General features: G+C 38.5%; 1 protein-coding gene across 2 annotated transcripts in view; it reads right to left on the reverse strand.

Annotated features, from left to right (window-relative positions):
• IARS1 (isoleucyl-tRNA synthetase 1) overlaps positions 1-17,704 on the reverse strand; it is a 113,750-nt gene that overhangs the window by 32,404 nt on the left and 63,642 nt on the right. For both annotated transcript variants that reach the window (XM_049826141.1, XM_049826139.1), the window contains exons 18-24: positions 15,914-16,000; positions 15,119-15,202; positions 10,975-11,122; positions 6,868-6,988; positions 2,307-2,398; positions 1,848-1,925; positions 1,247-1,368 (exon numbers count right to left, since the gene is read on the reverse strand). In XM_049826141.1, the coding sequence (XP_049682098.1) occupies positions 1,247-1,368; positions 1,848-1,925; positions 2,307-2,398; positions 6,868-6,988; positions 10,975-11,122; positions 15,119-15,202; positions 15,914-16,000 (732 nt within the window). The remainder of the gene's footprint in view (positions 1-1,246; positions 1,369-1,847; positions 1,926-2,306; positions 2,399-6,867; positions 6,989-10,974; positions 11,123-15,118; positions 15,203-15,913; positions 16,001-17,704) is intronic.

Genomic DNA, 17,704 nt, shown 5'->3' on the forward strand with positions numbered 1-17,704 from the left:
ACACACCTTCCTCAAAGGATATAGTATCCATAAAAGAAACACCATTACTAGAAGATTTAAATTTTCAAACTGGCACATAAAGTATCAAGGTAAGCTCCCTTGTCCTTGAGGGTTTTCAAATTGAGCTGCAATGCAAAAGGAAAGCTTGCTTCTCTCACATTCAGTGACTAACAGCAGACTGCAGTGCAGGTACTAACTTAATCCACTAACGAGCAACTGATTACTGTAATACTAGTGTCTCCCAGGACTGGGGGTGGGGGGGAGATAAAAAAACCCGAAACACAACAAACCACAAAACCCAAAACAACACAACTTCAGCTGTCAAGTTCTACCTGGGTTGATTTGATACTATGGATAACCCAGAGTGTATGTCCAGTACAACCAACCATCATGGACCCAAACCTTTTTGAGACACACTGGCACTTACAGAAAAACCCTCACCCATCAGCATCCAAAGAAACTATCTGTCTGGCAAACTCTCTCTCATACGATGTACCCCCTTATAAGGAAGTGGCAATCTCTCGTCAATGGACTAAACTCTTGATCTGAAGCCAAAAGAAATCCCTCTGCTGGCTCCTTATGCGATCCATACAAAACAATAATTCCAGACCACATGGGTCTGGCATCAGCATTCACTACGAAAGGCCTAGAGATGGGGGGATGCACACATACTTGCAAATGTAGGGTCCACAAGAAAGTTTTATAATCCTTTTGGGCCCTTCACAGGTAGGCATTATAGCTTCTAGTCAGTGCACATTTTGAAGAGTAAAAAGGATATTCCTTGCCCACCATGAGAAAAAAACACTATGAGTTGAGAACATGCATTCTCCCTAATTGTTTTCCTTCCTAGCTACAATCCTTTAACCTAGCACAAGTCTCCTGCCTAAATGTGGAAGGAAAAGAAAATTCCCAGCTAACATTGAGAGTGGGGTGTGAAGCATACTGCTAGTGAAATGTTCTCCTACAGCAAAGAGACTAACATTATTCAGAGCTTAATCAAAACTTAAACATTTTTTGCTTATAGAAAATAATATGTTATCATACTAAAATTCTCCCTGAGGCAAAGGAATATTCACGTTATTAAAGCAGCTTGTTTTCTTGTTATGCAAAACAGTTTAAAACACAAGGAAGTGAAGGAGCACTGTTCTGTGAAAGGAAAAAAAAAAAACCCAGCCAAACTAACAACCACCAACCAAAATCCAACCAAACCAAAACCCCATTTTGCCACATAACAGCTGTCTCTTACCTCACTTGGGGAAGCATGAGGTAGTGGATGCTTTCAGTATTCTTTTCCTGAACTGAGGCTGGATCAATAAGTGTCTTCAGATTCTGGTACATCAGCTCAGTGATAAACGGAGTATATGGTGCCTGTAATGTTGCATTCAATCATCATCTTTTCTTTACTGTTGGTATATTATGAATCAGTAATACTTATGAATTACAAACGGACAGTTCAGCAAAACCAATCCTTATACAGTGTCTTCAATGCAGAACTGGGATGTTATTCAAAATGCAGACTGAAATAAATTATTAAATTGCTACTATTTATTCACCCCCTTCCTGATAGTCACATGTTACTTTCAGGCATCAGATAAGAAATCATAATGTCTCTTTATCAGACAGGTGGTATTTGATACCTTAATAGTACCATGGGGCAGATAAGCAACTAAAGAGGGAAGTGGAAAATGAACTGTGCTACACAAATCAGTAGCAGTATGTTTTTTCTCCCCATGTGTTCAGTCTGTGTATCCCTAGTTTCTATGGTCAACTTAGACACAAAGATGCATGCTTTCAGATTAACTATGTTAAAAATGTCAAACAGTTATAGTGGGCTGTAATTCCCTTACCATAAGTCTGCACATGGAGAACAAAACACTAAACAAGGTTTCCAAGGCCATAATGCAGTCTTCAGTTCCATTCTCACCCTATTTGAAAAAATCACCAAGAAAAAAAACACCAAGAAAAAAAACAACTGCAATATTAGGATCAGTAAGTGAACTTCAATAAACTTCAAAAATTTCCTATGTTAAAGCAATAAACTGTTTTTCCAAACTGTATTCATTTTGATCAATCCCATCCAGCAAATGAAATAGAAGTACTGGGCATTTTGTTTGGTTGTTTTTCCTCATAAAGCAAAGAGGAGGAAAAAAATGTTAACTTCTCATTCCCACTATCAGGTACAAAGCGATATAATTTAAAACGCAGCATAAAGATTTTGTGTAACACCATGAAGCTGCTATGCATTAAATTAACATAGACTACTAGGATTTTGTTTACAGTACAAGATTGCAGAAGCAGATACCTACCTTTAGTCTTCTGCGATTCATTCTAACATACCAGTTGGTCAGAATATCAACAAACTTCACTAATCGAGGGACTACAGTGTACAGCCTGTAAGCTAGAAGGAAAAATGTTTACTGTAGTTAACATTCACCCTCTCCATCAAGCTCCTCGCTTAAAGAAATACATTACCTTTTGTAGCTCTGGTGTTAAACATAAAACTGGAGCAGAAGCACGTGTGTTAGTAAGATCAAAAAGGTGACTAGACATACTATTATGTTAAAACCATATTTTGAAATTGCACATGTCATCAATTCTCATGCTTCAAGACAAACACATCTACCACCAAATTGCTTCCCTAATCCTACACAAACATGCATTATGGAAGCCTTATGCTTTTATCTGACTCGTAAAGAGGATAGTGGATAAGAGACTATTAATCGCAAAGGATTTGGCAAATCCTAGATTTGCACATGCTGTAAATACAGCCAAGTCACTCAAAGTTTAACAGAAATTATTGCAGAATCATACAATAAAATTTTATTAATTACGGCCCATATCTTCTTTTTTGTTCACCAGATTTAAAAGGAGATGCTTATTTCAATCAATTCTCCCTGAATTAATTGCAACTTTTTATTATTTTTTCCTAAGTAAAACAGAAGGCTAAAAGAATGTAAAGTAACAGCAAGCCTCACGAGCTAAGAAGATAAACATAGCTGTATTTTCAAGTTCTGTGTAACTTAAAAGCATGGAGGACTGCCAACAGAAAAAAGAAGGTCATCACAAGCATCACTATGCAACTGGGAAAACAAATTTCAGTTGTTCATGAGAGAATTGGGGGCGTGGGGATGGACCTTAAATAGGACTCAGTTTTCTAAGGAAAAACTTGTATATAACTTCTCTAAAAGCAAAGAGCTTTTTGATCTCTATTCTGAATCAGTTTCATTAATCAAGCAGCTATCTAATAAAACAGATCTTTGGTTTAAAAGCTCCACCACACTTTTCATTACCTTTTCTAAAATGGAAGTGTTTTTAAAGGCAGAATGCTGGTATTTAAACCTAAAAAGCAAATGCTCAGAAGACTCATGCCATGATGGGGAAGACATTACTTCTGTGGGAATTTGTACTCCTAAAAAATTCCCAGCTCTCTTCTAGTTATTCACTATCTAGTTAGGAGACTGGTTAAAACCAAATTTAAAAAAAAAATCCTTCAGGGATAGTATATCTTTAACAAGAGATTCAAGTTAGCCTGGAAACATGCATTTCTCCCCTCAATGCTGTAATCCCAGTTCATAAACCCAATCATGAAATCTTACTTTTTCATGTCTCAAGAAAAAGGCATGCATATACATGGCCACACACATGCACAGAGACACACATACTCTCCTTTCAATTTCAGTCATCAGGAGAAAAGTTGTTTTGTAAAATAATTTCTTGTATTGGGCACTTAAGTAAGAAAAAAGCGTAATAAGGCTTACTGTTTTTAAATACAGCATTCTAACCCCCCTTACATGCAAAGGATTTTTTGCACTATTACTTTCCATAATATCCTCCCAATATCTTACTACTTGCCCTATTTATCAAAGGGTCCAAAACCCAGAAGTTTCCATCATAAATGATGAGGTTTAGTGACAAAACTATACTACTATTCAGTAGCTAACAATTCATTTGGATAAGTGTGTTATTATCAAAGTGAAGCTAAGTTAGCTGTACCAGCTGCTGCTGAAGAGGTTATTGGCACACATCTACCTAACTTGCAGCACTTCTGAAGACGGTGTCTACAGCTCCAGTTTTGGGCGCCTAATAAACCAGAGATAACACCCAACAGCAAAAACCCTCTTGCAAACAGCCATGTGTATGGTTTCAACACGTTTAACTATTGCCAATTTCCCGTGAATAATTGAAATGATACTGCTTTCTGATACGTGTTGTCTCCTTTTGCTCCAATCGCGTATGTTCTAGGAAGTCAAAAGTTCTCCCCAGGCCAGGATTAGCAGAGGGTTGTTAATGCCTTTCTGAAGTTTTCCTAGGTTCCCTAAAGCATCCCAAAGTTGGAGCGTGCACAGGTACGTTCCCCTTCCCACCCTCGGTCTAGTCAAGTGAAGTCAATACTAAACTGACAGGGTCTCCCTTTAGGCTGAAATACTGCTGGCTATTCAAGCTACTAGTAGAAACTGGGGCAGAATTGACATAAGTTGTACTTAATGGAAACATTTTTCTAGAGGCAGGCAAGCGGTGTAAAATTTAGCTCTGCTATAAAATACACTTGATTAAATGGAAGAAGCTAAACTCAATTGCAACATTTTTCTGGTTAGTGGTGTCTCCTTGCCATTCAGAGTTTCAAGCCTGTATGTTCTTACACAGGGTCACACACAGCTGCAGGACCAGCACGTCACAGTGCAGACTGCGCCATTTCTTTGACAGATAGTGCCCATGTATCACAGCAGCACCACTGCCTCAGCTATGCTTTAGTCATGGCAGAGGCAACAATATTTTTATTTTTTTTTTTTTTTTTTTTTTTTTACACATCTTGCAGGTAACAAAGTTGTATGGCATTAGTTGGAGAACACAATCATTTATTTTTGCTCATGTCATGCCACATCTACAACAGCTTCTGCATTTGTTTATTATTTTTTCATTATGATGATTATTTTCAAAATCTTGGGTTCTAAAATGAAGCTTGTGTAGTGTATTTATCTCTTTTACCTAGCATTTGAGGTTATCAGTCACCATTATAATCTTCCCTTGCCTCTCCCTGACATTTTTCCAACTTCAAGTCATGTGAAGTAGAAAATCTTTTTAAAAAATCCCAAACTAGTTTAAGAGATTAGCACAAGAGTATCATGTTGCAGTACACAAATTTACTGCATCTCATTAATGTCTGACTGAATTCAGAGTTTATGCAGAAAAATAAATTGAAAAATCCTGTTTATTAATCACTTCCAAATGAGATGTGTCACTCATTTGATGAGCACACCATGTTATCTTCATCTAACACAAGACAATAGCGTTTAATACCAACACACAGTCTTGAAAGTCTTTACATTGTGATTTTCCAACAGGAATTTTCTTCTCCTGCTTGGAAGGATCTTCTTGCTTTTTAAAGAAGTCAGCTGACACATGCCTTTTTATTAGCTTCATCTTCCTCTGAGAAATCCAGAGCAGCAAATTCATGCTTCTACCCCCATACTCACCTTCCTGCAAATACTATTTCTGTTTAAACCACACACTAATCCAAGATCCCAGGTACATATTCCCTCAAAGTATTTTCCTTTTTACATGCCGTGTATAAACTTGCATAGGCTCTGCCTATTTCTGTTTGGCAACACGTGAAATTCACACACCACCATCAAATTTCAAGGACAAAACTTCTATGATGAAGCAGCATTTTAATTAACAACAGCCAACTTTATCATGTTTTTTGTTTTGGTAGTTTGAGGATTCTTTCTTCCTTTAATGAAATGTTATTCGATGACCTCACCTGAATTTTGTTATTACCAAAACAACCTGCTTTCTCTACTGTAGCAGGGTAAACTCACCTTACTGGTCTTAGTGAGAGTGAACTTCATGCCAGTCTAGGAGGGAGACTGAGATACAAGAGATGACTGAAGCAGAGAAGGACTGTCCTGTGTCCTCATAAACTCAGATCTGGCATTTGGCTGTTTCCTCATTATCTATTATCCCACTAATACCTACCTTCCCCTAGCTCAAGCACACCTGTGGAAAGCTTCTAAAAATTCTTCCGAGGACATAGGGGCGATTGTTAGTTTATTCATAAACAGGAACTACAACAGCAAAAGCCACCTTCTTTCCAATATCTAGGTTTCTAGTGCCCTTCAAGGCACTAAACCCCATCGTGACTTTATCTGTAGATTTGTAAGCTTACTGGATTGCACCGGTTACCTCAGGGGGCTCTTGCAGCACCTTCTCTTTGCAATGAATATTGTCTTAATATAGTGTGAGCATTGAGAGGTATGGGATGATGAAGACGACAACATGCAGGAAGAAAAACAAGCAGGAAGAAAAACAAGGAGAGTATCTTCTTACAGCTATGCAATATCCTAATGCTATTCCATCCTGCTGCACACACTCCCAATACTATTACAAAGCAACCCTCTCCACGGAACTATGCAGGGGAAAATTTATTCCCCATGCTCACATACCTGTCAAAATTATTTTATTTAGCTGACTGGAGCACTGCCCATTTTATCCTTTTTTTTACAGCATCCCCAAATTCTATTTGGCTTCCTTTTCACTGCTGTCTTTCAGTTACTATTATAATATTATTAATTGCTCCAAGCACTGCAGATGTTGTTACAGCAACAAGCTACGTCACTGAGCTCATAGGATTAGCCGTGACAAAAAAAACCTCATCACTTTTTGAAAACTCATGAACAAGCATAGCAAAATCTGTATTAACACCCATGAAAGCAGGATTCCATGTATTACGGTAGCTGGTTAAAGATTTCCTTCCTTTTATCTGAACTGTAAGTCTCATGTGGAATCTGGAAATCTCTGGATGAAATGGCTATTTCCCTAATCAAAAATTAAACATCCATACACACACCCAACCAAACATGTGCATACCTGCCATTTCAGCTTTGAAGAACTGAATGAGTGATTGGGTGAAAGAAAGAATCCATTTATCCATGATGTTATTGCTCTCCTTAACTGTGTTCTCATTGTAAAGGAATTCTCTTCCCTCATCCTATCATCAACATAAAAACACAAAACACATTTTCAAGTCATAAGAGTATATATTCAAACCTCTATATCGAATCACCTGTCAGCCACTAATATTTTGTCACCTTCACCGTGTTACACTGGTTTCCTAAGAGAGAACATTCAATTCCACAGACAAGTATGTAAGAGAAATAGCTAAGGAAAACCTGACTCCCACTGCTGCTGATTTCACCACACCTTCAACTACAAAGGAGGCCAGTTATTTGGATCTGGTAAACCAGATAAAAAGTAGTACAGTACACAATGGTATGCAGTTGTTCTTTCCCTGTTTACAGTCTAAGTCATAGCTTCCAGACAGAGGGTAGGACTCTTGAATTTACATAAATCCTTCATCTAGGAGGATCTGAAGCATTTACAAGAAAATGTACTATGAAGATGAATTCTATTCAGGGAAAGTGTATATAAACAATATAATTATTTTTAAGGGCATGTAACAATTTCAACAGATTAAAACATAGAAGAACCCAACAACCTGAAAAAACAGGTGGAATTTTTAGGCATCCAACATGCCCCTAGTGGATTTTGTTGCCTTCCAGCATACTGATGTTTGCACCCGTCTGAGACATTTCATAGCACTTTGCTGATTCTGTAGAGCATTGCAAGACCACAAGTAAGCTGTATTGGGTTTGTGTGGCAAGGTTTTGGAAGGGCGGGGGGGGGGAAGGGTGGGGGTGGTGGTTACAGGGGTGGCTTCTGTGAGAAGCTGCTGGAAGCTTCCCCTGTGTCCAACAGAGCCAATGCCAGCTGGCTCTAAGATGGACCTGCCGCCGGCCAAGGCCGAGTGCACCAGTGATAGTGGTAGCACGGCTGTGATAACATATTTAAGAAGGAAAAAAGGTTGCTGGGACACACAGAAACTGCAGCCAGAGAGAGGAGCGAGAACATGTGAGAGAAACAGCCCTGCAGACACCAAGGTCAGTGTAGAATGAGGGGGAGGAGATGCTCCAGGCGCCGGAGCAGAGATTCCCCTGCAGCCCGTGGTGATGAAGACCGTGGTGAGGCAGGCTGTCCCCCTGCAGCCCAGGGAGGTCAACGGTGGAGCAGATCTCCACCTGCAGCCCGTGGAGGACCCCACGCCGGAGCAGGTGGGTGCCCGAAGGAGGCTGTGAAACCGTGGGAAGCCCACGCTGGAGCAGGCTCCTGGCAGGACCTGCGGATCTGTGGAGAGAGGAGCCCACGCCGGAGCAGTCTGTGCCTGAAGAACTGCAGCCCGTGGAAGGGACCCACGCTGGAGAAGTTCATGGAGGACTGTCTCCCATGGGAGAGGCCCCACATTGGAGCAGGGGAAGAGTGTGAGGAGCCCTGCCCCTGAAGAGGAAGGAACAGCAAAGACAACGTGTGACGAACTGACCACAACCCCCATTCCCCATCCCCCTGCACCGCTGGGGGGAGGAAGTGGAGAAAACTGGGAATGGGGTTGAGCTGAGAAGGAGGGAGGGGTGGGGGGAAGGTGTTTTAAGATTTGTTTTGCTTCTATTATCCTACTCTGGTTTGATTGGCAATAAATTAAGTTAATTTTCCCCAAGTTGAGTCCGTTTTGCCCACGACGGTAACTGGCGAGTGATCTCTCCTTGTCCTTATCTCAACCCACGAGCCTTTCATTGTATTTTCTCTCCCCTGTCCAGCTGAGGAGGGCAGTGATAGAACGGCTTTGGGGGGCACTTGGCATCCAGCCAGGTGTACAACCCACCACATAAGCACACTTGTCGGAGCCTACAGTCTGACTCTTTACCACGTGAATGTTCTTATAACTGGTTGAAAACAGGGGGTTTGGTTTTGGGGGGTTTGTGGGTTTTGGGGTTTTTTCAGATTTACAAACAGTATTTAACATCTGGTTTTAAGAGTCTTTGGACCTTCCCTTCCCTCAGAGTCCAGATGAAAAAAATCTGTTTGGATTATTCAACCCCATAATTACGCATCCACTTCCATAGTATAAAGGAGAAGATACTCAGGAAGGAAATGCATCTGCATACGCAGAACTGCAGCAGTCCCAGTGTGAGGTCAGCAATCCTTTTACCAACTACAGTTACTGTGGTAATTACAGTAAGCATAAAATTATTATTAGACTTTATCCAGGACACTGGGATTATAGTTTTTCTCTTGCAGGAGGCAGAATACAATGACAAAGTTGTTTAAGCCTGTGCCTGAAATCTAATTTAAGCACTGTCACCTCCAATAGCACATTCTTTTGCCTAATATGGTGCATAGGAATGGTTTCACTATCTATTTAGAAAGAAAAATGACATCTGCTGAATTACCAAAACTATCTGCCTAAGCACCTGGATTTTCCACTGGGGTCTTCCATCCCTAATTTGGCTGATCTTGCAAGATTTAATGGGATCACAGCAAAAAGCTGCAAAGCACACTTTAGATAAGTTAAAGGTCAAACAGGAAAAACTGAGGTATATTTTTGGGGCAATGCATAAGTTTGTCTGATGAATGGTGTCTAGGGATCCTAAGAAAAGATTTGTTAAATATTAGGATCTGAAGTTACCAGACTTTCTTCCCAAAAGGGGTTGTTAAAAAGAAAACTACTTATTTAAGTCAGCTATTTACTGTACTATTTATTGAAGTCAGCTGCCTTTATTGCTTCAAATGGCAGCTCTCCACAGTGATTAGGCTGCTACTGTAATTCCATGTGTAGTACAAGGTTTGAACTTTTTTGCTTAGTTCTCACTCTCCCATAAAAGTCTGCACTAACAAGTGGTAGCCTTCTGTCATTAATCTCAGCTGAAAGATTAAAATTGGTATCAACGGAAACTATACAATATACACATAAAATCTTCAGTTTAAATGAAAAATTACTAGAAGAAAGGAATTTTAATCTTGCTTTCATCATGTCACTCATCCAGCATTTTTTAGTCAACTTCAAATGTAATCTACAAGTCTAAAGCATTATTGCTTTTATGATGATTTACCTTTCTTTCCATTCCGTTTCTTCATTTTTTTTCTAAGTTGTATTTAAATTTTACTTTTAAAAAATTAACTGTCATGTTACAGAAGGCAATTTTCTTGCTGTGGCTAATGTATTCAGTATTGAGTATTCCTAAGTTAAACATTTTTATGGAGATTCATAATTAAACTTACAGTAAATGAGTTAGCTCAAGAAATTGTCACAGCAGCTGCTACTGAAAATAACTTTCTCTTCATTACTTATTTGCAGTTCTATTTGTGTTAAATCTGTATGCTATTAAGCAATGTTCTAAGTGCAGTGATACTTGCGGTCCAGATGCCATCCTCTGACGGCATCTTTCCTGCGATGTAGCCATGACTGACTACATGATGTAGGGTAACAGCAAAGAAAAAGCTGCAGCAGCACTCAAGGCAGTATTAGTGACACCTACTGCCTCCAAGCTACGACACAAACACTGATAAGACAATTACTAGAAAACCAACAAGGCTTTGTATGGACATTTCAGTCTGATTCCCTCGAGTACATATGGTACCTGGCTTTTAACTGGTGTTCCCAGCAAGGTGACTAGCAGCAGATAATCACTTAGTATGTATTAACCCCACAAACTCAAAGTCCCTATCTTGTTCTCTAATTTCAAGAGTATGAACGCAATAGCACCACATTTATCTCAAAGAAAAGGGAATCAAGAGCACCCTAACCTGAGAAACGATAGCTGTTATGTCTTGACAGTCCCCTACCTTCCACTCCTCCTTTCGATATAATAATAAGCTTGGTCAAGAAGAGAAAGATGCAGGTGATTATAGCTTTATAAAACAGGGTACAAACAGCAAACAACACAGAAATTAACAGTAAGTATATACAACCTGATCTAACTTTGAAGTCAGCCTTGCTTTGAACAAGAAGGTAAAGATCAGATAACTTCCAGAGTCCAGACCTCCCTTCCAAACTAAATTTCTCTACAATGCTAATTCACTCTAACAGTGGAAAAAGCACAAAGCCCCTTCCACTTTGCCTTTCCACGCTCGAGAGATCTGTACCTGATGTTGCAGGATCTGAACATTCTGAACAAGAAAGCGATACGCATTGTACCAGGGCAGGAAGACATCCTTCAGTATATCCCTTACTCCTTCCTCCTTAAATCTCAGGTTTTCTGCTCTTACCACAGGAGAATTGATCAGGTATAACCTACAAAATAAGAACACGATACTTAAAAAGCTTAAAAATGCATACACTGATAGATAGAAATGCACTTAAACATACAGTAAACCCTAGAGAGCTGCATAGCAGGAGAAAGATACCCAAGGGAGCCGTTTCACACTAAGGACTAAGGAAGACAGTACTGTAAGCATGCAACATATTGAACATATGACAATTTACTTCCTAGTGCTACAGGATTATTTTTATGATACTGCATATGGAATTGGAATTCAAATTTTTTTTTAATCTAGAATAATTTTAATAGTTAACTGAAGTGATAACACATGCTCAGATGCTATCACAGTATAAACAAGCAGTGGATACAAGGAATTAGTATTCATCTTCAGAATGGGACCTATTATTTCGGTAATATTTTGAATTCCTTAACAATGACACATTACCTTTCTACTCAGTCTAGTTAATTTTCTCAATTATAAAAACCTTTGGGCCCATTGCAAACATAAGACTACGGAGCAAGGCAAAACAGACAAATAAAAGAGCAGAAATTAACACTTTTCAAGAAAACAGCCCCAAAACAGGACAAAGGATGTACCTCCTACCAAGACAAATATGCCTCAGCTCCAGAAACAGCTTTGAAAGAGCAAAATGGAGGATTCGGGTGACGCTGACTACTTCTATCAGAAGAAGCCCCTCAGAATCATGCCCACCTCAGCCAAGAGGGTTCATCTATACATGAATATCCACCCTGTCTAGGGAGATCCTCCTCTGGTCAGTCTCTCTCAAGCTAACAGTTCCTCATTTCAGACAGAAAGACACATCCCCCAGCTTCCTTGCTGGCTGCAAGTTTACAAAAAATAATCTTTATACTTTATCCCATCTTCTGCCCTAAACAAATACTCTGTCTACAGAGACAAACTGGTATCCATCAAGTTAACTCAAAAAGAAACCAGATCTTACTCAGGTATCAAAAAAACGTGAATACGAACTTGATTTAGATACACTTAATTTAATTTTCCAAACATGAAAAACAAATCAAATGCTTATTTTAAATATTGTGGCATTTCTCAACAGAATTTATCAACTCATTTTCTCACATTTTATCAACTTTTAAAATCATGATTCTAAACTAATATATCTTTATAGGCACTTCCTTTAGGAGGCTTTAAAATCTTAATGGGGTTTGACACAGCACATTCAAGAATACCAGCCCATAAATTCTTCAGGAGACGGCTTGTTGCATAAGATGAATACATAAAAATAGAGCTGCAAGAGTAAACAGACAGTAATGCAGCACAGAAATGGGCATTTTCACTACTGTATTGGGAAGGAAAAAAAAAAAGTATTTTTAAACATGATATCTGAATTCAAATTATAAATTTACAAAAGTACAGAAGAATTAAGCACGACAATGAACTAGTAAGTCCTTAAATGAAACTAGAATTTATAAGTATATATTTAAACCAAACCTCCTGTCACAATTATTTATGTGCTTATTACTCATTAATTTATTTCAGAAGTCAAACGTAACTTTGCTCTGAATACGAGAGCTGGTCTGGCCCTAGGGCACACCAGGATACTCCAGGCCTCTCACCAGTTTAGGACTTACCTAGAATAATGACCACTTCAAATCGCCTCCACTGTTTTCCTCCTGAGGCGGCAGCAATGCAAGCTAATCAGAACTATGAAGGATGCGTTAAATTGCTCCTCCGCACCCACCTCAGCAGCACTTGCTGCAGAATCTATCAGAAGTCTTGTTAAAACAGCTCTTAGTATGAGAAATTGAAGCAAATGTAGTGCTCTCAGGCTACAGTTTTGGGGTTGGGTTTGTTTTGTTTTTTAACATAGCAGCCCTACAGTGCCTTACCATATGTAAATGTTAAAAGAATAGTAATTTCCCAAATTATTCCAATGCAAAGATTGGAATCTATCTTACATCTATCCTACAGAAAGAGAAATAAGGCACCTGATAAAGGGGTAGTTCCATCAATTTAGTTACACCTAGTGTTATTACCCATTGGGCAGAAAATAAAACCTTCCTCAAATCAAACCAGTATTATCAAGTTTTCTAACACTACGAGAAACAATAAAGTAACCTCCTTTTCATCTCTCTAAAACAGTAGTCTGTGGCATTATGTTATTTCTTCTGCATTTTAAGAACAAATTGAGAAGAGAATGTAACACATCACTTCTAACAGCAACACTTACCCTCAGGATACATGAAATCAAACATCTTGTAAATACTATGACCAGCAGATTCTCTTTCTGACATACTTCAACTTTGACAGCTACCCAACCCAAGTCATAGGTCTTAGGAATATTAAAATATAAATGTTTTTGACAATTCTTGCAGTTTTCACACACGATTCAAGTTTCAGGAAGTCTGAAGTTGGATTGTTAAGTTTACTGTGCTGTTATTTCTTCCGTTTGCCCTTTCCATTCAATTCCATATTCATTTAAACAACTTACATGTATATTTTCTGCTGATCTATTTATCAAGATACTGCTGAGAATACTTCAAAGGTGTAGTTAAAAAAACATATATATATATATATATGTACATACTGCAAAAGCTAAAGTAACTCTGCAGGGAAACAGTGCCAAGGAGAAAAACTCAGTTGTAGCTTTTTCTATAAACAGAACACATCAAGCGCTTCAGTGAATAAGCAGAGACAACTGAATCGCAGAGCTCCTTCCATAAACGAACCTAGTCTGCAATGCTTTTTACTCTCTATGTGGGTGTATGTATAAATAAATGTGACATTAAAGAATGAGTACACAGGCAGAAAAATGAATTAGCTTTTCAGAGATAAAAAAAAGCTGAATAATTGAAATGTAACTTCTGGTGGTTTAGATTTTTTGCTTTGTTTTATAAAGAAGGCAGATGTTTGGGTTTTTTCAACATCACCCGCAATTTAAAAATCTCCAATACGAGTAACTCCAACCCTTTCACTCATATCGTTCCAGCTACCAGTTCACTGACATTCTGCTAATACACCTTGATTATTTGTACAGAACAATCTTGATTAAATTTAAGAAATCCACCCAACTGTCCATTGTAAACATATATGAGAAGATAATTTACTAGGTCTTTTAAATGCTAAAGCTTGAAACAATAAGGAACTTCACATCTATTTTTTAAAAATTATATAGAACAAGCAACAACCATCTTTCTCAGATAAACAAAAAACCCACGGTACACTAAGCTTTCATTCAGCCCAATCATTACCATGTGTAGTTGTAACATACAACTCAATGTGTGTGATAGTTTAAGGTTTTCTTATATAAAGCAAGAATTACAGGGCTCTTGAGAAATGTGTAAGTAGTGTACTCCCGCAGTTATTAAAATGTCTTTGCTGTACCTTTACCTCAAGGTATCACTTCATGCAGGTAGTTAATGCATCTAGCCAAAGTACCAGGCAACTGCATAATTACGTTTATGCATCAGTATAATTTTAGGGAAACACTTGAACTGTGTTTAATATCTGACCAGGACAATTTATATATACATTAGGCTGCTCCACTTTTGTTTTTCTGGTTTCACTACTATTAGGTATATACTGTATTCTTATGCTTTCTCTTTAGCAAATGTGGAGTATAAGCAGCAAACAAAAATTTCTGTGTATTACACAGTAATCCTTCCCTAAAATAACAATTTAACAGTAAACTAACAGTATGGCTCTCAAAGATTTTATTCAAATTTTCACTGGGTCAACTCAGACTATTAGCTGCAAGAGCAGACAGTGCTGGTTCGAGTGGAAGCATTCAGCATGTCAGCTTTGGTTGTACCAGCCTTGAGGGAGATAAGACAGGAGTACAGAAAGGCCAAGCACTGTAAGTATTGCCAGTTCTTTTGAGTCATCCACTCTTTCAGCTATTTGGCTGCCATAGTGGTCTAGAAGTTTCTAAAATTAACTTTCTTCCTACTGCTAATTGTCAAAAACCCCTAAGCAGCCCTCCTGGTATATGTCTGCTATGAACAGAAAGCTAACATATCAGATTGTACATTAATCGAAGAAATCCTACCTTAGTGCATCAGCTCCATAACTATTTACAATACTCATTGGATCAGGATAATTCTTCTTCCTTTTGCTCATTTTTTGGCCATCACTACAAAATATCGGAATGTAAGCATAAATTCCCAAAATTCTTGTAATACATGGATAAAGAAAAAAGGCATTTCAAATTCCGTTTAATTTTCCTGTCCTATTATGTTCTTAGTAGTATAGACATGATTATAAATTAGCACATCATTTCAGTATGACTGTTGAACCCATGAGAGCAACTAAACCAAAAACCAAAAATCAACCAACCAAACAAAAAAATCCCCACCAAAACCCAACCCAAGAGGCTCCCAAGTTACAAATCTAAGCAGGAAATCTGTCTTTCCTACCAAAGCTGAGGGAAGATGCACTTGTTTTGAATCCAGCCCACTGGCAAAGCTTTATTAGAAAATAAAGGGAAACAAATATAATTAACTTATTTAAAATTACATCTAGAGCTACATTTATAATCCCTTTTACTCTCCATAACAAGTATAATTTATTTTCTATTCTTTCCTATTCTGACTTGTTACTCATTTTCTCTTTGTCTCTAGGAAGGACTAATCCTGCTGGGAAGAACCTAGTGCAACGGATTGCTGGGATGTATAAACCTCACACCCTCAGGTGCCTCTTACCTCCTGCAACATCGATATCTCCCTGACAAGTCTTAACGGCTCCAAAGTCCATTTCAGATTTAATTTACAATTTGCAGGGACTTATCTGAAATATTCTTTGACTAAAACAATCTGTTCAGGGGAGAACTGACTAACATACCAACCTGGCAAGAACGAGGCCATTCACAATTACATTCTTGAAAGGAGGCCTTCCAAAAAGAGCAGTGGACAGCACCAGCAAAGTGTAGAACCTGAAAAAAGAGACAACGTAAACATGACTTTCTAAATACGCCAAGCTAAAGTCTGCATGTCCTCCACTACAAAAGAAAATTTTCATTATGGCGTTTTACTTTAGCAAAGTTAAAATTTAAGTATGTGGAACATTTATGTGGCAAAGTCCCAGAAGAGGAGCTTATTGTAAGTAGACCTTTTTCCTCTTTGTAATGTATTGTGCTGTTTGCTCAGCTGTGATCTACTAGTCCAAGAAGGCTGAAAAACTGTAATAGTAAGCATTACGAAAGTTGTGAAGACGAAAATTGTAGCGTTTTCCTCTTTACAATACAGAAAAGAGAACCCTGTCCCTGAACAAGCTCCCCATTTGCTCACTGTAAACCTCTGCACACAGCATCAGTGAGGAACAAACACAGCAGACAGGACTGGCATGCTTTTTTGGTGTGTGTTTGTATGTCAACGTGTGTATTCTTCGACCTAGCAGACGACAGAACCGTTACTGCTGGGAGCACACAAGCAAGTTAGCAAAACTGAGCAGGGCCTCCTTCCAATCAAATAAACTTAGCTGGTTCAATTAGCCATCACCAGAAAATATGAGAATGTAGGCATCCCCCACAACAAAGGGCAGTAGAGGGTTCCCCCCACCATTTGATGTGTTTACAATAACTCTATAAACTACCTAGGACACTTAAGAAATCAGTGTTGGAGCAAGCACAGGCACCTATTGTTCAATATGTTGATATATGATTATATCTGAGAAATTAAGTGGAAGTGCAAGATAATGCGATAATTTCATACTCAGGAGTCAGAACCTTCACCAAAGGAGATATCTATGAGCTTCTGTAACTGCACTGCTGGTAATCACTTTTAAGAAAATAACTGGAGGGTGGGCCACAGCTTTCCTGGTTAAAAATTAGTATCACACTGACGATTGCTTAGCAACCTTAAAACAGCAGATGATTATTAAAAAGCTAATTGATTTAGAATAAGGCACAGGAGATTATGCCTCAGAACTATGCAACTGCATGAAGATTTAGTGGAGAAACACTTCAGTGGGGAAAAAAAAAAAAGTCCATCTGCATATTCCAAAGTAGTTTTTATCAAAAAGCTGCCTGTAATTGTGAAAGCATTTTTCTGATGCTTGAGAGTCCAAAGCTCTGTAGAGGCTGCTGTGTGCATTACCGCATTTATTAAGTGGCTTACCTGACAACTCTGATGCTTATCTCTCAGACAGGCTTTTAACTCTCAAAATCACCTCAATTCACACTACAGGATACAAATTCTCTTTATTAAATTGCATTGTAGTTTCATGAATTTTAACCAACACTCCTCTACCTGCACAGAAACACATGCACTTAAAATACCCGTCCTAATTTTTAACCTTCTTAAGAAAACCCCTAAACACAAACATCTGAGCATTTACTCAGATGATTGACACCTCAAGCCTACAGCACTGACAGTTCAATACAAACACAGCAGTACTACTTCTTCAGTAGTTAGTATGAAGGTACCTCATTGACAAACTCCCACCACTTTCTGCTAACTAGTCGTAAATTCTCATATTAGAGCAGGTTCATTTGCAATTAAAAAGAACAAAACAGAACCAACTAGAAGATATTTCAGTACTGTTTGTATTAGGAAAATTGTACAGATGGACCATGGGCACTGGAAAAATACATCCAAGAACTTTTCACAAATTATTTGCATTGTCAAACCCGATGAGC

This window comes from Accipiter gentilis, chromosome 23 (assembly GCF_929443795.1).
Source record: "Accipiter gentilis chromosome 23, bAccGen1.1, whole genome shotgun sequence".
NCBI classification, from domain to species: Eukaryota; Metazoa; Chordata; class Aves; order Accipitriformes; family Accipitridae; genus Astur; species Astur gentilis.